The 22393-nt window shown below is 38.6% G+C and overlaps 1 protein-coding gene across 1 annotated transcript in view; it reads right to left on the bottom strand.

The window, feature by feature from the left end:
* The window catches only part of Btbd1 (BTB domain containing 1), a 37412-nt gene that overhangs the window by 4396 nt on the left and 10623 nt on the right, over nucleotides 1-22393 (bottom strand). The window contains exons 3-6 of the mRNA XM_028754885.1: nucleotides 21881-21986; nucleotides 8976-9173; nucleotides 4457-4649; nucleotides 780-867 (exon numbers count right to left, since the gene is read on the bottom strand). Coding sequence (XP_028610718.1) covers nucleotides 780-867; nucleotides 4457-4649; nucleotides 8976-9173; nucleotides 21881-21986 — 585 coding nt within the window. The remainder of the gene's footprint in view (nucleotides 1-779; nucleotides 868-4456; nucleotides 4650-8975; nucleotides 9174-21880; nucleotides 21987-22393) is intronic.

Consider the following 22393-nt stretch of genomic DNA (forward strand, 5'->3'; position numbering starts at 1 on the left):
TATAGTGGCCCGTCGGTGGTGGCGCACGCCTTTAATCCCCGCACTTGGGAGGCAGAGACAGGCGGATTTCTGAGTTCAGGCCAGCCTGGTCTACAGAGTGAGTTCCAGGACAGCCAGGGCTACACAGAGAAACCCTGTCTTGAAACAACAACAACAACAACAAACAAACAAACAAAAAAGAATATAGTGGTTAACACTTATAAGGCATGTTTTGCTTTGTTGCTAGAACCTTGAAACATGTTTTACTTTTTATTTTTATACTTTATGTATAAAATAGATGCAGAGCATTGCATAGTTCATAAATGATTTGTTTTCCAAGATAATTTTACCTGACCCAAGGGAGAGCAGTAGCTCTCTAGGAAGGAAGGAACAGAAGAGGAGTTTAGTCTTTCCAACTGCACATTAGTGCCCTATCACAGAGAACGGAGGCAGAGCAGCCCTAAAGAATGGGCAGACTAGGCATAGTGGCACACACCTGTGGTCTCAGTGCTACAAAGACAAAAGAAGGATGGCAAGTTCAGACCATCCTCGGTGCAAGACTCTGTCAAAATAAAGCACAAGATACTTCCGGTATGCTAATACTTTTGTAAAGGACCTAAATTTCCCGAAACTGGATTTTTTACTTTACAACAACCACAAACAGAAATGGTTTAAAATACTACTGATGTTTCCTGATGCCTTTGGTTTTTTTTTTTGTTTTTGTTTTTTTTTTTGATTAGAATGGTATTTACTGAAAGCCTGCTGTTTCATCTCAGGATGGGAAGAGAAAAGGGGAGTACCTGTATATTCACTTGATAATCCGTGGGCCCATGAATAGATCCGTACAAACCAAATCCAACTACAGAGATTCTTCTGTTAACTGTGAACCTGAGAGAAAGAAGCCCATTACAAAATAACAGAAACAATTCTCTAAGTGTTCATATTTTGAAGGTTATAGTTTTTTTAAAGTATTACTTGAATTTTACTTAAAAAAAAAACCCTATCATAAAAGACAATTTTGAAAATGTCATTTTCTTTGTCCACAAAACGTAATGTGGACTCAAGAGGAACTCGAGTAGGATTTGTTCTGTACAGTCAAAGGATTGTAACCTACATAACTACTCTTATTATAATGGCCGTCTGTGCTGCACTTATCATGAAAGATAAGTCTCTTTCATGAATATGCTAATCATTAAGATCGAAGTTCCAAACGTGAACAATCTATCAGAAAGCTGCCCGGATATGTAGCTGGATAGTAGAGAATGTGTCCAGGTTCTGTAGCAGTCAGTCCTCGGCACACAAGGAACAGAGAGGATGCATTTGGAGCATCCTATAAAGCCAGAAGTGGGGCCTCTCAACGCCTCTCTGTGAACTCAACTAAAACCCATTATCAGACTCTGCCTTTAAATTCTTAATCATGTAAAACAGTAAAAATGACTATCGATCCACTGCAATCAATCCCTTGGATAATCTAGGTTATTTAACTGCATTTTTAAGTCTATGATAGTGCATGATTTGGCACAAGATTGTTTTATAAAAGCTTTCGGTACTTCCTTAGAAAAAGTCCCAGAAGTAGCACTAATGAAAAGTCAAAGGCACTTCTAGGCCTTCTGATATTTGTTAAACTGTTTCAAAGAAGTTTCAACATTTGTTATTTATTTTTTTGATTTCAGACATAAAATTCTTTAATCATGTGGAATCAAACTATAATTTATTCCAAGTTTAGAGAGGCACAGAATTCTCATCGTCTGTTGTAGTATGTTCAAGTTTTATTTTTGCTTCATGTTAAAACTCTGATTTCCCAGCAGCTCCCCCTTCCTCCTTCCCTGTCACTCATCCAATTCTAACTGCTTATCTAGCCACAGAGCTTCTAACCTGCATACTGTGTACCATAAAAACCTCTTATAGACACACTGTCCTTTTTCATATTTCAGCTGTTCTTCTCTTTTTAGAAGACAATTTACTCTCCCAGATTAACTATATTTTGTTAGGCAACTCCCTTACCAAACATGTGGGACTTCGGAAAGGAATTTTCTAGATACGGTAATTTGGAAAGTTAATTTATCCCATCAAAGTTCTCCAGATAGTATTATTTGCAGGACATTTCAGAGTTTAATTCTACTCTATTACAGTGATATTCAACATAATACATAATTAACTGCAAGACAGTAAAATATATACTTGCATGTTATTTACTCAGCTCAATTTTGTAAACATGTGAAGTCTTGGGTTTCCGTACTGTGGCCGTACATATGTGAGCTGTACCATGTTGGTCATTACTGCACTGCTGAGGGCACTAAGTGTTTACACTGCCACTTTTCAGTTCTGTAACTGAGGGCTTTTTATCTTCTCAGAGTGTTGGTGAGAATAATCTCAAATTCACATTTTAAGCTGCAACCATTCTTTTACTAGTCCCAGTAGGTTTTTTGTTTTCACCCTAAGGTTCACAGGCACAAGGAGCCAGTTTCGCTACAACTCCTGTGATGTACAGAACAGATTCCCATAACCAACAATCTCCAAATTTATGAAAGGAAGTTGTTTGTGACTATCATCTATAATCATTTTTTATTTAAAAACCAAAGACATTTAAGTACAATTTCACTGACTTCCACAAAAGGCATGGACCATATACGTAAAGTAACTCTTGTATAGTTATTGTTGCCACTGGTAATTGTGTGTAAATTCACACACACAACTTTCTACCCATAAATGTGTTTGTTGTATGGAAGATACAGATACCCTTTCCTACCTCAGACGTAAATCCTACAAACGTCTCATCTACACTGTCATCTTCACTTACAAAAAGATCACTTGGAGTTCAGTGACTTGACCAAGGCTGCTCTACTCACATCTGCTTCACCCGGGTCCACTGGATCCAGCCCAGAGCAGTTTCTTGCACTGCCTGGCCCTCCCCTTATCTTTTCTGCCCACGCAGGAAAGCTGAAATAGGAAGGCAGAGCTTCAGCTTGCCTGGGAACATGCAACTAAAGTCTCTGGCAGAAAATGACTAAAAAGCTGAGCATGACTTTAGAGTTCCAAACAGCTTTCAGCCAGTAGACAAGTTCAGATATGGAAAAATAAATACTGGAATGTAAAGCAAACATGTGCATACTTTGTAACTGACACATGAGCATATACAGAGAGAGGTACACTTCTGTTTGCCTGCTAGTGTCTTACCCAAAGTCTATATACTGAAGTACTAATTTTACTATTAGCTTCAATGTTTCTCTTAAAATTTTTATTATCGGTTGTATTTATTTCTCCTTTGTATTACAGACATGTCATTTATCTCCTAAATTGTGACACTATGAAATTCAAGTTGGTAAAGGAAGAAGTACAAATATTTACTACAGAAAAACTCAGCTTCTGAGAGCTATATACCAATGTACATCCAGAATTAACAGGAAAGACCTCTTCCTGTCTGATCCTATAGGGCTTAATTTATGACCGCAACAATCACCACCAAAACTCAGTAAAGCTGGTAGATATCTCTAGCTGGATTTTTAATTCTTCTTCAATAGTCTATCATTGTTAGAGAAATGTTAACAATTTAACCTGTTAATATTATCACCAAGTACAAAGGTAAAATTTTATCAAAGGCACCCCCCACCCACCAAGAGTCTTGCTGCCTACTGGAACCACTGTTCCTGTGGTCTCCTACTGTGATGAGCTGTATTACTGACCTACTTCTTGATTCTCCAAACACATACTATCTGTTCTCACAGCACTGTCCCATTAAGGTAGAGTGGGTATTTACAATTTCCTTTATATGGAGAGGCTCAGCTAGAATATGTGTCTTGTTCAACTTTCATCTGAATTTTGGTTCCTTTAGTAATTAATCACATGGTATTTTCCTCTTTCAGTGCTCAAGGAAACTCTGTTCCTTGAATGTCAGATAAAAAACTCACCTGTAAAAACTTTGTGAATGGACACTTCTCTGACAACTTAATTCTTCCCAGGGTAATTGGTCTACTCAGGCTTTCTTCTTCGGTCAATTTTGATAATTTATATTTGCCTATAAAATGATCCATTCCATCAAGATGTTCAATTTATTAGCATAGAGTAAACCCAGAACTAAAGTAAAAATTTTAGCATATGATAGTTGCATTTTGATTTCTAAATATGAATTTAAAGACTTGCTTCTAGGATGGTTTGTTAATCTTTTAAGGAAAGCAGATTACAAACTCATCAACTTTCCTACTTTTAATTCACTACTTTCTTTACTTGCCTATTTAATTTCTCTTGGACTATTTCTGTGTCCATTTTCTACTTACTTGGACTAGATACTTAAATCAGTTGTTCCTACTCTTATTTGCTAAAAACAGTTATTTTTTTTCTTTTGTGTGCAGTTTTGGTCTCACCCTGTATTAAGCAAACTATAAGATAAAATCCTTGTTAACTACCTCTCACGAGAGGATAAAGACTAACCACTAACTGTCCCCTCCAACCCAAGCCATGCCCACACCCCGACAGATACCTGATCCGATCACTCGTCCCACTGTAGCCCCAGCGGCTCTCTACTTGCTGGAACCTGTTGATGCAGCACTCCTTTCCTCTGAGGCAGCATCGTGGTCTATCAATGTACTCTACCCGGGGTTTAGGATTGACGGTGAAATGAAGAAAGAGGTTTACCACTTCACGGTCTGACAGAATTCCAGACTGAGCAGGACCTGGAGAAACAGACAATAAACTTAGCACATAAAATTTTAGCATACATTTCAAGTTTTGGTAAATCCTGTTGAGGCTAACCTGAAAGAATGTGTTAAGATAAGCGAAGGCTTAGACGGAATTCCACCATAACAAAAAGGATTTTCTGTCCACTCCCCTGAGTGCCATAGACTCCTATTCACCAAAAGAACCGTTCTCTCTGATGTCAAATTACCTCCAAGGTCAGACAGGTACCTGTTACCTTCCATCGCCTACTTAATACTTGTCTGAGCCTATAATCTGAACAAAAGGACATTTTGGCCCAGAAAGACAGGGAATATGCCTTATTTCTGGGGTTTAGAAGTGAGCACAAGGTGAGAACTATGGTTGGAAAAGCTGTGGAAACAGAAACCACATACAGTAAAATTTTCCAGGTCACTGTCTCTTATTGGAGTACTTAAATTACAGAATTGGGCTGGAGAGATGGCTCAGAAATTAAGAGCACTGACTGCTCTTCCAGAGGTCACCATCTGTAATGGGATCCGATGTCCTCTTCTGGTGTGCATGAAGACATCTACAGTGTACTCATATACATAAAATAAATAATTCTTAAAAAAAAAAGCTTACAGAATTAATGCTGCTCCCTCATAAAGAGGGCAAGAGATCCTTTACAAGGCAAGTAGAAGCAGAAGAGATTTCAAAATACTACAATTCTGGATTAGGAAGCCTACTGGTTTTAAAACACAATCTCTATAAAATCTCAGTGTGAGAGCAGGTGCGGTGGCACATGCCTGTAATCCTGGAACTTCATATGCAGAGGCAGCTGAATTTCTGTAAGCTCAGGATCAGCATACTCTACATAGCAATTTTCCTATCACAGCAGCTACATAGTGAGACCCTGACTCAAGTAAGTTTAAAAAAAAAATCACATACAGAATGTGACTGCTCAACATACATGATGCAAGCTTTACTACTTTGTAATCTGTGGATAAGAAAAGAGTATAAAGCAAACAAGAAACAAGCAAGAAAGAGGACAGAGGGAAGGAGGGAGAGAAGGAAGGACATAAGATACAGAACAGCACCTATGAATGATGAAATAAGGGTGAAGATGAAAACTCATGTTACTTCAGATGGATTAAAACTTCAAGGATAAGGGCCAAGGAGACTCCTTATTCTGTAAAGTTGAATATCCAGCAAATCCCCATGTAAAAAGCCACGCACAATCCAAGTAAGAGGCTGTCCCCCCAAAAACTGTCTTAATCCCCAATGTGGACAGTTCCTGAGGAACACCACCCATGATGACCGCTGGCCTCCACATACTGTGCACTGCATTGCACCACACACACTTTTTAAGGTTAAAAACGCATGATAATTCAAAAGCCTGTGGCAAGAGGATTTTCCTTCATTGAAAAAAAGGAAGTCTTCACTGGGCATGGGTAGTAGCACACCTTTGATCACAGCACTCAGGAGGCAGAGGCAGGAGAATCTCTGAGTTTGAGGCCAGTCTAGTCTGCATTGGTGAGATTCAGGACAGCCAAGGCTTCAGAGAGAAACCCTGTCTTAGGGGAAAAAAAAATCCAAAATAAATAAATAAAACAAAAAAGAAAGTCTTCATGTCATGAAAAACATGTAACAGCTTCAAGAAGATAAATAGCATTCACTAAAATTAAGAGAGAAGTAAATCAAAGAATTCAGGCTTGTTATATAAAAGGATACACCAACCTACTAGAAAGCAAACATAATTTAAAAAAAATCCTACAAGTACCAGAAAAAAGGTATGCATCCTTCTAAAAATAAGCCTGGCCAATGGAAATAACGGAAGCCTAAGGAAACAGGATTACATCTAAACAGTAGACGAATACCTGCCACACTGAAGCTGTAGACCCAGAAACGTACCCTTGAAAAGAGAGAGGAGGAGAAGATGTTCACAGATGAACAGAGGGGTAAGGAGTCCAGAGACTCTGATGGCCTAGTAACTACTATGAAACCACTAACTGTTTAGCCTGACAGAAATGATACCGAACACAACACAGCAGTCATCAGAAAGGATGAATCTACAGGTAATCGAAATGACTATTGATGTTTTTAAAGGTTTATTTATTTTATGTATATGAGTACATTGTCTTCAGACACACCAGAAGAGGACATCAGATCCCATTACAGATGGTTGGAGCCACCATGTGGCTGCTGGGAATTGAACTCAGAGTTTCTAGAAGAGCAGCTAGTGCTCTTAACCACTGAGCCATCTCTCTAGTTCGTGACTATTGATTAAGATAACATTTTATAGGCTTAAAAATATATTAAGAGTTAAAATACATAAAATGGCACGAAACACTAAAGAGAATAAAGTATAAGTAAAGTCTCTTTCGAAGTGCACAGGAAAATTTAAAATGAAATTTTTAATTTTTAAGATTTAATTTTAAAATCTCATAAGGAAGGATTTGTAGATTATCAAGTAACCCACCAAAAGAATAAATTGCTAACCTTCTTTTGCTTTTCACTAAAAAAATAGTAAAAGAATGTTTAACAAGCAAATAGAGAACAAAATACCAGAAATCACTTGGTTCCTCCCAAAGAAAAGAAAAAGCATAAGAAACAGGAAATAAACAAAATCCACCACAAAACCACAGCTGCATCAACAAGTAGGAACATGCAGCAAGATGGTAAATCATAGGCACCAAGAAATTTTAAAATGTAATCAGATATACCAAGTCAAAGGCAATGTTTATAGAACTGGCTGCCTTTAAAAAAAATGCAGCTTACAAAAACATAACTAGCATGCAAAAATAATGAAAACCTACTTAAAATGGGGAAAATAAAGACTATGGCTCTAGAAAGATGGCGTAATAAGTAACAGCACGTGAGTGCTCTTGCAGACCCACTTTGATTCCCAGTCCCCATGTGGGCAGCTCACAACTGCCTGTGACACCAGCTCCAAGGGACCCAAGACCTCTGGCCTTGGGCACCTGCACCCTTATGCACATACATACCTCTTCTCAAACACACACAACTAAAAATAGCAAAAATAAATCTTTAGAAAATATACAATACAAGAAAGCTTTTAAAAAAGGTTGCAAAACTACATTAGTGTCAAAGATATAAAATAAGCTTTACTAGATTTAAAGTGGGACATAAAACAAAGGTAAAGGAACAAATCCAATAAAAGTACTATAAAATTTAATGTACCTAGTGATAGGATATTAAAGGAAAAGAATTATGGAACCAAGTGGGAACGTATTTTCAACCAGAACCAAACCCTCGAACCTCTGTCTCCTGGCAACTGATAAAAGGAAACAGTATAAAACTGTAGACAGGTTAAAATGTTGAGCAATATTTTTAGAATATGTATTTTGTAGATACATGATTAATCAAGTTGTTGAGCAAGATTTTTCTGTTTTCAACAATTCAAAATACATTTACTTTATACATCAAATAAAGAATATACATCAAATAAGATACAGAATAGATGTCCTGACTATACCAGAATTAAAAGGAAATAAAAATAAAATCTCAAATATTTGAAAATTAAAACATACATCTATAATCACAGTTCTGACAAGGAAAAAAAAACCCTCTACTACAAGATTAGAACTGTTTTTTGTTGCTGTGGGTTAAACCCAATACCATGTAAACACTGGGAAAGTACTCCAAGCTCTAAGATGAAATAAACCCTTTCCTCCCCAAGTTGCTTTTGACCATGGTCTTTAATCGCAGTGATAGAAAGCAAACTACAACCAAAACGACAGAAAGTGTTAAGAGAACAATGTTATGTGAAGCATCATACTGAACTTCACTGTCTTAACTCTGTTCTTCAATGTGGACTTAACCACTTTGGGAAACTGACAGGATAGACTAATGCTAAAATATTAATTCCCAACTTAGCGCTACTTAGACATGCCCAATAAAACACTTACAGTGTACACCAAGTGACATGTATATGAATGTGTTTTTTAATTTTTACTATTTTATTCTCTATGTATGATTTTTTGCCTGCATCATGTACATTCCTGGTAACCAAGGAGGCCAGAAGAAGATGTCAGGACCCCACTTATGAACTACCTCATAAGTGTTAGTTATACACCAGAAACTGAAAATCAGGTCTATCTCATTTTAATCCGAAGTAGCAACCATAAAGACCAAAAAGATTTGTTCCTGTAACTTTGGGGAAGGCACTCGATTGTCTCTAGTTTACATAATCTACAAACCGTGGACATGATCTTCAACAGCTCTTACGAGAACTAAATGAAATCACACATAAAGATATTTGTTATGTAAGTAGCACTTAGTCATAGCTTACTCTCATTTTTTGCTCTGGAAATAGTTTCAAATTAGTGAAGTTACAGCCTTACCTGCTGCAAATTCCTCAATTGTCATCAGTGGGAACCGGATTAAGGAAAGTGCTTTTCCTAGAACTTTCTGTTTGTTTCCAAATGTCACAGGCAATTGTTGTCTCTGACACTCTGCCTCTGCCCAACGTACAATAGCTCCAAAAAGTCGGCTTTCTCGGATACTCAGTGTGTCTCTTTCTAGAACTGCACAGAGTGTATCTACAAAGAAAATATAAAGAATATTCTGTTATTTAACAAAGTACTATTTACATTAAGTTTTAAAATCTCATCTTAAAACACACACACACACAATTACAGATTAGATGCTTAAGACTATTAATATAAACTAAGGTTTGCAGGTACAATGCTGGATTAGCAGCACACTCTGCAACCCAGTGACAGAAAGCAACCAGGATAAAAACAATAAACTCTTTGAATGAGAGTGTTGAAGAAAAAGAATAAAGACTAAGCTGAGATCTCTGCAAGGCAGTAGGGAAGAGCAGCTGCTGATGGCACACACTGAATGAGCACCATCTGCTGGGGAAGTACTACAACAGAGAGTAGCCTTGATCAGGGGCTGGACATATAGTCAATAGAGATATGGCCTGGCCAACACAGGCTGTGGGGACAAAGGCAGAAGTGTAGCAGAGGCGCCTCATGCAGAGACTCCACCAGAACTCTGAAGTGAATAGCCTTCAAGGAATCAGCCCCACCATGCCTGGTGAGAGAAACAGAGAAACCAGCAAGTGTGCTGCTGAACTTGCTGCAGTCTCCTTGTACAGGTAGGAAGAGATTATAGGACAGAGGTAATTAATCACAAGTGGCTAGGCCTTCCATACTCCCTGGGCCTCAATCACATGAAACTCTAAGCATGGAAAGAACTAATCCCCCCCACACACCAGAGACGACAAGCTGTAACTAACTGGTGAGGTAGAAATGGAGTTTCTGTCATCCCCATATCTTTTCAATAGAGAACTTGAAGTTACAGCTAAGACAACTAAATAAAGATCCGGGGGGAATCAAATTAGGAAAGAAGTCAAAGTAATGCTATTCACAAAAGATATGATAGAATACATAAATGACTCCAAAAATTCTACCAGGGAACACTTATAGCTGATAAACACCTTCAACAAAATGACTGGATAGAAAATTAACTTAAAAAAAAAATCAGTAGTTCTCATATACAAATGGCAAACTGGCTGAGAAAGAAAGCAGGGAAATAATACCCTTCACCCTTCACAATAGCCACAAATAATATAAAATACCTTGGGGTAACTAACCAAGCAAGTGAAAGACCTCTGTAATAAAAACTTAAGTCTTTGAAAAAGGAAACTGAATTAGATACCAGAAGATGGAAAGATCTCCCATGTTCATGGATTGGTGGAACATAAGAAAAATGGCCATCCTACCAAAAGCAACATACAGATTCAATGCAATTCCCATCAAAATTCCAACAACAAAATTCTACAAACCTTGAAAAAACAATACTCAAATTCATAGGGAAAAACAAAGCAAAAAAATAGCTAAGACAAACCTATATAATAAAAGAACATCCAGAGATATTACAATCCCTAATTTCAAGCTGTACTACAAAGCTATAGTAATAAAAACTGCATTGGACTGGCATAAAAACAGACAGGTTGATCAATGAATCAAATCAAAGACCCAGACATAATGGACACCTGGTATTTTTTATACAGAAGCCAGAAATATACAATGGAAAAAAAGCATTTTCAACAAATGGTGCTTGTGCAACTGGATGTCGCCATATTAAGGAATGTAAATAGATCACCCTGCACAAAACTCAAGTCCAAGTGTATTAAAGACCTCAACATAAACCAGATGCACTGACCTTTACAGAAGAGAAAATGGGGAATAGCCTTGAATATACTGGCACAGGAGACAACTTCCTGAACATAACACCAACAGCACAGACACTGAGATAGACAATTAACACATGAAACCTCATGAAATTGGAAAGCTTCTGTAAGGCAAAGGACACTGTCAATAGAGCAAAACGGCAGCCTTCAGAATAGGAAGAGATCTTCACCAACTCTACATCTGACAGTGGGTAATATCCAAAATATATAAAATACTCAAGAAACCAGATATCAACAAATTCCAATTAAAAATGAGATACAGATCAAAACAGAATTCTCAACAGAGAAATCTCAAATAGCTGAGAAACACTTAAATGTTTAACATTCTTAGCCATTAGGGAAATGCAAATCAAAACAAGTTTGCGACTCTATCTTACAGAATGGCAAAGATCAAAAACACAAGTGATAAAGGATGCTGGGCAAAGGGAGCACTCCCTCACTGCTGGTGGGAGCACAAACTTGTACAGCTACCTTGGAAATAAGTATAGCATTCTTTCAGCAAATCAGGACTCAATCCGCCTTAAGCCCCACTTCTGGGAATATACCCAAGGATGCTCCATCCCGTCACAAAGACACTTGGCCAACTACGCTCACAGACAGCAGCTTTATTCCTAACAGACAGAAACTGCAAACAACTTGTATGTCCCTGAACCAAAGCATGGATTTGAAGGAAAAAAAAAAAAAAAGGTGGTGCATTTACTCAATGGAGTATTACTCAGCTGGGTAAAAAGAGACATCATAAATGCAATTTTCAGGAAAATAGATACAAATAGAAAAAAAAAATCACCCTGAGTGAGATAATCCAGACCAAAAAAGACAAACATGCTATGTACTCACTTATAACTGGATATTAGCTATAAAGGATAATCATGCTACAATCCCTAGACTCAGAAAGGCTAAGTAACAAGGAGGGCATTGCGGGTTAGGGTGGGGGAGACACAGACACACACACACACAGATACACACGCAAGGATCTTTTCTGGAAGGAGAACCAGAACAGACTTCTTGGGTGGATTGGGGACAGGTGGGAATGGAAACAAGAGGGATGAGGTGGAGTTGGGAATGTAGGCAGACAATACTGGAAGACATGACTGGAATTTGGGGTCATTTCAGGATCCAGATAGAGACCTAGTGCAATGGAATGCTTCCTAAAAAGAGGACTTGGAGTCTGAACCAGCCATCCTCTGTAACCAGGCAAGGCCTCCAGTGGAGGGATTAGAACAGCAATTCAACCATAAAACCTCCAACCTATTTTGTCATGCCTGCATGATGTGCTGAGACTAAAGCCTAGCATAATCATATATTCTTAAAAAAAAAAAAGACCAGCAACATATAGGAGAAGATGCAGAGTCCCCAGTCATTAGCTCCATTAGGTGGAGCTCAGGGAGTCCTTCAGAGGATGGGGGGGAAGGATCAGAGGAACCAGAGGGGTCAGGGATACCTCAAGAACCACAAAATCAACTGACTGGGAACTCAAGCGGGCTGGAGATCAGGGAGCCTGTAAGGTCTGACCTAGGTCATGTGCATATATGTCGTGTTTGTGTAACCTGGTGTTCTGGTGGGACTCCTAACAGTGGGAGTGGTGGGAATCTCTGACTCTTCTGGATGCCCTTGAGACCCTTTTCCTCCTGGGTTGCCTTGTCCAGCCTTGACGTGAGAACATGTGCCTGGTCTTATCATAGCTTATTATGCCATATTTTGTTTATGTTCCCGGGAGGCCTTCTCTTCTCTGAGGGGAGGTGAAGGGGAAGATTGAACTGGGGGAATGTGGGGACAGAGACTGGGGGTGGGGATGCAGTCAGGATGGAATATATAAGAGAATAAATAAAAAGGAAAATTTAAAAAAAAGGAAGGAAGAAAAGAAAAAAGCAATTCTGCAAAGAAATTAAGTAGAAATTCTGGAAATGAGTTAACTAAGTAAAAACCATTGTGGAAATCATCTTCAGAAGAGAAGAAAATATTAAGAATGAAGGTCCAGGTGGAGACAATAATACAACCTTATATATAGAAAGAAAAGAAGTATGAGCAAAGGTTCCCAGAACTCTAGGATAAGCAAGCCAGCAGTATGATGCAACATACAAGCAAACTTATGACAGAAATCATATCATTATCCCAACAGACATAGGAAAGGTATGTGGCAAAGCTCAATAGCCCTTCACAATAAAAGTCCTTTAGAAAACAGAATAGAAGAAATATTTTTCAACATAATAAAGGCTATAAATGACAAGTCTATAGTCAACATTACACCAAGTTGGAAAAAACTAAGAGCTATTTTCTCTACACTCTGGACTGAAACAAGGGTGCTGACTATCCCCACTCTTATTTAATATAGGGCTCAAAGTATATAGGGGAAAAAAAAGGAATCTAAGTAAGAAAGGAAGAAGTCTAAACTATTCCTATTCTCAGATAAGAACATGATCCTGTACTTAAAAGGCCCTCAAGACTCCATTAGAAAATCCTCAGGCCAAAAAACTTTCCACAAATTAGATGGTTAGATTACCAATGTAATCTTTCTGTGTGTGTGTGTCACATGTACCACAGCACATGTGTGGAGAAAGATGATGACTTAAGGATGTCCACTCCATCCTTCCACCATATGGGTACCGTCTTGCTGACTTTATTACTAAAGTCATCTCACTGGCCTATTAGTAGCTTTTCTACACATGAATAATGAACAAGTCAAGCTAGAAATGAGAAAAGATATCTCATTCACAATAGCTGTTTACAAAGGAATGAAAACTAAAAAAACTAAAGGAAAAAAAGACACAAGAAAATGTATTTCCATGATCGAAGATAGGCAGAATTGATACTATGAAAACATGACTGAAAATAATCCACATATTCAGTACAACCTCCATCAAACCTACAACGGCATTCTTCATAGAACTAGCAAGACAACTCTAAAATGCTGATGGAAGCAGAGAAGTCCACATATTAGCCAAAGTGATCCTGAGTAGAGAGGGTCATGCTGGAGGAGGACGTCAGAGCCAGAATGGCCCAGAACCAGACACGCAGGCCAACTGAACAGAATAAAGGAAAATGTGATATATACACACACTGCAATCCTAGTTACCCATAAAAAAATCGTATTTGCAGGAAAACGGATGGAACTAGAAATTACCTTAAATGAAACAAACTAGACTTAGAATTCCCAATACAGCATACTCTCTTATGTGATCCTACATGTTCTGGGCATACATGTGTATAATTAGAAATGGGACCATAGAATGGTAACAACAGACTTGAGAGTAAAGGAGGAGAAAGAAGGTAGTGGGATGTGTGTGCCGTGGAAGCAGAGGAGGGCTTGCTGGGGTGAAGAAGAACGGAGAGGAGCACGAGGAGTCAGGGGATGGGCTTTAGTGGGATGGGAATAAGGAAGGGCTACCATAACAACACCCAGTATCTTGTATTAGCCAACTAATAAAAAGTATTGGCTGTTCCTTCCGGTCTGGGCCCGAGTACTGAGCAGATCCTGGGCGGCAGCTCTGCACCCAATCTCACAAAACCCAGAGGAAGCGGGCCTCCCAGGAGCTCTAACCTGGGCAGTATCTTAGATAAGGAGACAGCAACACCTGCCCCAAACAGGGAGTAACTGGGACCCACTGGGACCCAGGAATTCACTCCTGGTATGGAGCACTGGTTCCTGCCTGTCTGCACCCAAGCAATGAGCAGATCTTGAGCCCTAGCTCTAACCCCACCCCACACAGATCTGAAACAACCAAGATAATAGGAAAGACAGGGTCCAGTCAGAGACAGCGCAGGTAGCACTAAGGAGATCCAGATGGTGAAAGGCAAGCGCAAGAAAGAACATAAGCATCAGCAACCCAGGGTACTTGGCATCATTAGCACCTAGTTCTCCCACACTAGAAAGTCCTGAATTCCCCATATCACCAGGAAAGCAAGATTCAGATTTAAAATTGCTTCCAATGATGATAGAGGACTTTAAGAAGGACATAAATAACACTCTCAAAGAATTTGAGAACACAGGTAAACAGATAGAAGCCCTTAAGGAGGAAACACAAAAATCCCTTAAAGAATTACAAGAAAACACAACCAAACAGGTGAAGGAATTGAACAAAACCATCCAGGACATAAAAATGGAAGTAGAAACAATAAAGAAATCACAAAGGGAGACTACCCTGGAGATAGAAAACCTAGGAAAAAAATCAGGAGTCATAGATGCAAGCATCACCAACAGAATACAAGAGATAGAAGACAGAATCTCAGGTGCAGAAGATACCTTAGAAAATATTAATACAACTGTCAAAGAAAACATAAAATCCAAAAAGTTCTTAACACAAAACATCCAGGAAATCCAAGACACAATGAGAAGACCAAACCTAAGGATAGTAGGTACAGATTAGAGTGAAGATTCTCAACTTAAAGGGCCAATAAGTATCTTCAACAAAATTATAGAAAACTTCCCAAACCTAAAGAATGAGATGTCCATAAATATACAAGAAGCCCACAGAACGCCAAATAGACTAGACCAGAAAAGAAATACCTTCCGTCACATAATAATCAAAACACCAAATGCACAAAACAAAGAAAGAAAATTAAATGCAGTAAGGGAAAAAGGCCAAGTAACATATAAAGGCAGACCTATCAGAATTACACCAGACTTCTTACCAGAGACTATAAAAGCCAAAAGACCTGTACAGATTCATACAGACCCTAAGAGAACACAAATGCCAGCCCAGGCTACTATACCCACCAAAACTCTCAATTACCATAGATGGAAAAACCAAGATATTTCATGACAAAACCAAATTTACACAATATCTTTCCACAAACCCAGCATTACAAAGGAAATTAGCAGGAAAGCTCCATTACAAGGAGGGAAATTATACCCTAGAAAGAGCAAGAAAGTAATCTAATCCTCTTCCAACAAATCCAAAAGAAGATAACCACACAAAGATAATTCCACCTCTAATAACAAAAATAACAGGAAGCAACAATCACTGTTCCTTACTTAATATCTCTTAACACCAATGGACTCAATTCCCCCCCAAAAAGACATAGGCTAATGGTCTAGCTACGTAAACAGGACCCAGCATTTTGCTGCATACAGGAAACCCACCTCAGTGACAAAGACAGACACTACCTTATAGTAAAAGGCTGAAAAACAAAAACAATTTTTCAAGCAAATGGTCATAAGAAACAAGCTGGAGTACCCATTCTAAAACCTCCAGCCTGAAAACACAAAGGGAGGGACTCATGGCTCCACCTGTATAGGTAGTTGAGGGTGGCCTTGTCAGGCATTAGTGGTAGTGGAGGGTCTTGGTGCCTGAAAGTTTGGATTCCCTAGTGTTGGGGAATTTGAGAGCAGGGAGACGGGAATGGGAGGATGGTGGGAGCACACCCTCATAAAAACTCCCAGAATTATATGGATTAGACATGACAGAGGCAGGCCACCAGAAGACTAGATTCCAGAATTGAAACAAAAAATTATCTTGATACTAAAATTTGTTTTGAGAATTGTATATTGCAGAATACACAGCCTTGGTGTATCTACTCATCAAGCAAGCTGAGCAGACCTGCTCAAACCTCTGACGTCCTGGAATCTCAGCTGGATGCAGTGAAGACACAGACGTCAGAGGCTTATCAATTTACTCTTCCCCCCACCCTGCCCCTCTTCTAATATCTCAATGGCCGTAATCAGCTTGAAGAAGTTAATGAAGAGTCAGAGCGCCTATTCCCTGGGCTTGGGGACTAAGGTGGTTAATATTGGGCTGTCTTTCTAAGGAAAAGTAGTGGTTTTGTTGGAACAGGGAGGAATAGCTAGGATTTATTGCATAGCCATAACCTATTGGTAGAAATCTGTATAATTATTATTAAGCTGAAGTTATAATTTCTTATATGGTACAAAATTTACTTTGATTTCAAATTTAAGGTTTTCAATGGTACGAGTTTTTTATTGATATAGAAGTGAGATTAATACTGTTACTCTCATAGGCATTGTGCCTATATAACACATTTAGGAATACAAGGCTTAGACCCAGTCCTTCTTTAACTTTTTTAACTGATTTGAGATGGTTTGCCTGTGAGTTAAGGGCCTATAGCAAATTCATGGCTCTGAGTTTATTGTTAGGGTATTTTCTATATTTTATTTAAAAATAGCTGAGAAGAGTTAACAGACCAGCAGTCCAGATTGCCTTACATGGATAGTTGGTTTTCAAAATGTCAGAAGTCCACAGAATTGACATTACACACATTTCTGTATTAAGGTTCATTTGGATTAGAGACCTGTCTGCTCCTGACAGCTTCCTGTCTTGGATTCTAAGAAGAAATTGAGCATCTTTGGAGTTACTCCAGTTGTGGTGAGACAGTCACTAGACAAGAATTGCCTCTTTTCATCTACAGACAAATTACTGTCCTGAAAAGGACACACTTGTGCAATAGTTGACTGATTATATCTGCCAAGACAGAGTAATCAGCCCTTAATAATTCTGCATCACTAGGTCTGTCAGATGATCCTGGGCCAGAAGGCTGAAGATCGGATGCTCCAACATTTTGTAGTATAGGGACTGTCCAGGTGTTCAGCGGTCTCTATAAATTGGCTAAGTTTTAGAAGCTATGCTTTGTGCTTCCCATAATTTCTGTTAATTCAGTCATTCTGGATTTCTGACGGGGTTGAAGACTTATAGTCTCATAGTAAATAGTCCCGGCTATTTACTTTGAGAGAAAAGGTTTGAGAGGATGATTTTCAGCTGACATTCATTCTAAAGCCAAGAAAAAAGCCAGGTTCAGAACTAAGTCTTTTAATTAGGAGAGATGACAGTGGTTCTGGTTAGTCAACAAAATGATGGACTGGGTATTAGGTCTATCTTGTACCTTACTGATACAAATTGGTATAGTTATGCTATAACTGTATTTTGAGAGAAAAGTTTTATTTTAACAGGAAGGATGATATGTAGGAGGAGCTAAGGTGGGAGGAGTAAGGAGAGAAAGAGGAGGAGAAGGAAAGGAGGAGCTGGGGAGGGGGGGGGGGACATGGAGGCGGATGTTCATGTGTCTCTGCCAGTCAAAGATAGTTGGAATATCTAGGTTGGTTATTGGGTTACACTTCTGATTATATGGGCATCGCCAAACTTATAAAGCCTTTGATTAACATTTTTTAAAAAAGTTACTAATAAAAAAAAAAAAGGTGTATAAGAAAATAATCTGCCGGGCGGTGGTGGTGCATACCTTTAATCCTAGCACTTGGGAGGCAGAGGCAGGCAGATTTCTCAGTTTGAGGCCAGCCTAGTCTACAAATGAGTTCCAGGACAGTCAGGACTACACAGAGAAACCCTGTCTCGAAAAACCCAAAAAAAAAGAAAAAAGAAAGAAAGAAAAAAAGAAAAAGAAAAGAAAAAAGAAAAAAATCTATTGCCAATAAATGAAGAAAAATTAAAGGAAAGAAAGTATTGGCTTTATCTTTAAAATACTAAAGACACTAAAGGAATTGTACACATACACACAACATTGTCAATAAATAAAAGGTGTTCTAAGAAAACCTGTATATGGTAAACAGGTAACTTATTACTTAGAACATAGTCATGCCATTTACTCAGCATGTCTATACAGCCAGAAAATTAATAGAAAGTAACATACAGGAATCAAAGTTACTCATAAAAACTAATGAAGATTACAGATGCCGGGCGGTGGTGGTGCACACCTTTAATCCCAGCACTTGGGAGGCAGAGGCAGGCGGATTTCTGAGTTCGAGGCCAGCCTGGTCTACACAGTGAGTTCCAGGACAGCCAGGGCTACACAGAGAAACCCTGTCTCGAAAAACCAAAAAAAAAAAAAGATTACAGATACAATCCACTCAGCAAATATTTATTCTGAAGCATTCACTGTTGCTAGGTGCTCTGTGCACAGATAAATCACTGAACAAAAGTTAAGTCCTTGTCATCACAGAATTTACATTCTAATGAGAAGAGGCTTAATTAACAAAAAAGTGTTGGATGACACTTGTAAAACAGCAAGGGAGGAGCCACAAGTTTTGATTGAGCTTGGAGGGTCTGCAGAGTCTCAGTTTCCAAGGTTTGCTGCCCTACATTTTAAATATAATTAAAAGCATGCTATATTTATATACAGCAGAAATCAACTAAAGCATTACACATGAGTAATAAATCATTCAGAAATAAGTACAAAAATGATTTTTTAAAAAACACATTCTGCAGCCTATACATTTACACTAAAAGTCAAATATCTGCTTATTAATGGAGAGTAACATTGATATTAGTCCTTAGAACAAAGTAGAGGTTCAATAACATGTTAAAAATTGTTTAAATAGAAATTCCTTTTAAAAGTTACATCTAGTTATTATTTCTTGTGTGGATGGTGTGTATGTGGTAATACGGGACTCAAAGGATAAACAGCGGGAGCGGGCTCGCACCTTCCGGCATCCGAGTTCTGGGCTCACACTCGGGTGACCAGTCCACCTTTCCTCATCTCAGCAGTCCCCAGGATTTGTTTTATAACATCAAACTTTTCTTATTCTCATTTCATTGACTAAGTTAGTTCGAACTAAGGATCTATGTAGCTTTTCACAATTCAATTAAGTGAAGATTAACATCTTTATTATTTGTTGGATTAAATATACACAATGAGGAGCTGGAGAGATGGCTCAGAGGTTATGAGCACCACTTTTCCAGAGGATCTGGGTTCAATTTCCAGAAACCACATGGTAACTAACAACCGTCTGTAACTCTAGTTCCAGAGGATCTGACACTCTCACACAGACATATATGCAAGCAAAATACCAATGCATATAAAATAAAATTAGATAAATTTTAAAAATACACAGTGAGCATGGCATAGTGGCTAACTCCTATAATCTCAGCCTTCAAAGGCTAAAGCAGGAGAATCACCACGAGTTCAAGGCCAGCCTAGACTACAAAGTAAGATGAGACCCCGTCTCAAAAAATGAACAAATAATATTTAATCTCTTCAACCAAAAACAGACCTCTTATTTAATTCAGTAATAACTTTTGAGTTAAATCCTAACTTTAAGCTAACTTAAATCCTGGAGTATGATATACACATCAGTCTGCTCTTGGCAGTGCGACATTCTTATTATTTTTAAAGTTTTGTGTGTGTTCTGTATGCACACACCATAGCGCACAGATGGGAGGCAGAGGAAAACCTGTGGGAGCTGATTCTATGCTTCTACTACACGGGCACTGAGGCTCCAACTCCAGATATCAGGCCTAACAGCACCTTTACCAGCTGAGGCGTCCGTCTTGCTGCCCTGGCCCAAATTCATTCTGTTATATCCATGATAGAAAGAATCTTTCTCCTAAAGCAAAAGAGCTAAAACATCTCTTTTCCTCTAGAACACATGCTCAAACCCTAAAGAAGGAAAAAAAAAATCCCTACCCTCTTAGCTACTTCACTTTCTTTAGAATTCCTAAGTTCAATAAGTACATGTCAGGCAAACTGGCCTATGGTGTGGAAATAGGGGGAGGGACATATAGGTCCTACTGGCAGGTTTCTATGGCAGATGTGTTAAAAAAAATTATAGCTGAGCCTAAGATGATAAAAACAACAGATTATGAGTCATAAACATAATACAACACTGGGTGTGAAACAAATCAGCAAATCTACTCAGCTAAGCACCCACACTTTAAGATTCCCAGGCTCTTAGATTTCATCCCAGGGATAAAAAAATATAAAAGCTATTTATAAACCAGTTGTCACATGTAAAACCCTCAGAAGCAGGTAGTGGGATCTCACAAGTCGATGAAAACAATGGAGCATTCGACAGCTTAACAAGAAACAATTAAGATTAAACAACGCTTCACAAACAGCTCAACACTGTACTAGCCTCTGCCTTCAGTAAAACACAATGTATAAATTCTTCCCAAGGCACTGAGCAATGAACAGGTAAACTGACAATGGAATGTTGTATTAGCTATAAAAGAGAAGTACATTCCATGTCTGGAAAAGGGTAAGGTATCAGCTCTTACACAATTCACTGCAGTGGTATAAGCTGAGCTAAGTTATATTTTAAAAGGACCATCCTGATTTCCTGACTGAAAACTACACACATGCAGAGAAACAGCATTTTATCGCAGCTGGTCAGGGTATTAACTCAACATGTACTATGTTCTGCTGTCTTCTGTGCTACAAATACAGCAGTAAACAAGACAAAGCCTCTGTCTTGAAGGAGCATATAGTCTAGGAGAGGAAAGCAGACAACCAGCAATTAAGAAAAGATGAACACTTAATTAAGACTCTCAAATAGCAATAAATATAAGAAAAATAGACCAGAGTAAAGGAACAGGGATTTTACTTAGTTATTTATTAAGTAGGTCTGAGATAGTCTATCTCAAGTCTCCGTTAACCTGTGAGCTGAGGAATTAAAGACAGGTAGCCATATAAAGATTCAAGGGAAAAGGAGTCCAGTCAGAATGAGCAACAATTATAAAGGCTTGGATAATGGGTCCTGTCGGGTATAAATCGAACAGGAATGGACGAGAGGCAGGAGACCAGCCATCTGAGCTTCTTAGGAAGTAACTAGTCTGTACATGCTAGCTTGCTGTGAAGTCAGGTGGATCATGTGACTGAATTCTGGACAATGAAATAGGGTGCTATTTCTTTTAGACCCACGTCTTTTATAACATGTGGATATTTTCCATCCCATCTGCTAGCAAGATACAGGCAGTAACGAGGCCTGAGAGCTACCTGCTAAGGATGCTCTCTGTGGACCATTACATGAACACAAAATGACCTTGTTTTTGTGCTTGAGCCAGACAGCACGTTGGGGTTTGCTACTCTAAGCCAAGCCTAAGTTCTGCCTTACAAAGGGCCTGATCTTCTAGGATTTACAAAAAGTTTGAACTGTATTATTCCTGCAGTGTATCCTGCAGATACTTTTTGGGACACACCAAGTTAGTGAGGATTTTTAAGAGTACTTTCAGTAAGAGGAAAGAAAGTACAACTCCTTAAGGAGGTAGACCTTCAATCATTTGGAGAAAACACCAGTCCACACATAGTTTTCCAACAAGATAGTGCTGTCTTCAAATGTGAACATTTTGATCACTGGGAACTCACCTATGTCAATGTCAGTAAACCCTTCCGCGCTTATTGCATCCACTGTGCTTTTGTCTATGGTGTCTAGACAAAGACTAGCCAGCTGAGGCTCATCGAACAACCGCGCCTATACAAATAAACAGTCAGCTTACTTTCAGTTACTTTACCTCAGACTGTGCACATTCAAAGTTGATACCGTATACAGTTGCAATGGCTAATTATGCAAAATACTGACAATGAGAAATGGAAGGCTAAACAATACTGTTTCACAATGTCAACCATCTTGCTATTTTTACTTTCCTATGCATATACATTACAGCCAATCTTTTTATGTAGCACTAAGTCTGATCCTTACCAAACTCTCTAGCTTAGGTAAAGCACATCAAACAGTTCAGTGGTGTACACTTATCTGTCTAACATCATCTAGTTAGATATGCTACAGTCTAGTACCATCAACTTGAGTCTTACCGCCACTGCTAACTAGTACATCAACTGTCAAGAATAAAAAAGGTCACAAGTTTTTTTCAAAACATT

The sequence above is a fragment of the Grammomys surdaster genome, unplaced genomic scaffold, assembly GCF_004785775.1.
Source record: "Grammomys surdaster isolate TR1022 unplaced genomic scaffold, NIH_TR_1.0 126036, whole genome shotgun sequence".
Taxonomy (NCBI): Eukaryota; Metazoa; Chordata; class Mammalia; order Rodentia; family Muridae; genus Grammomys; species Grammomys surdaster.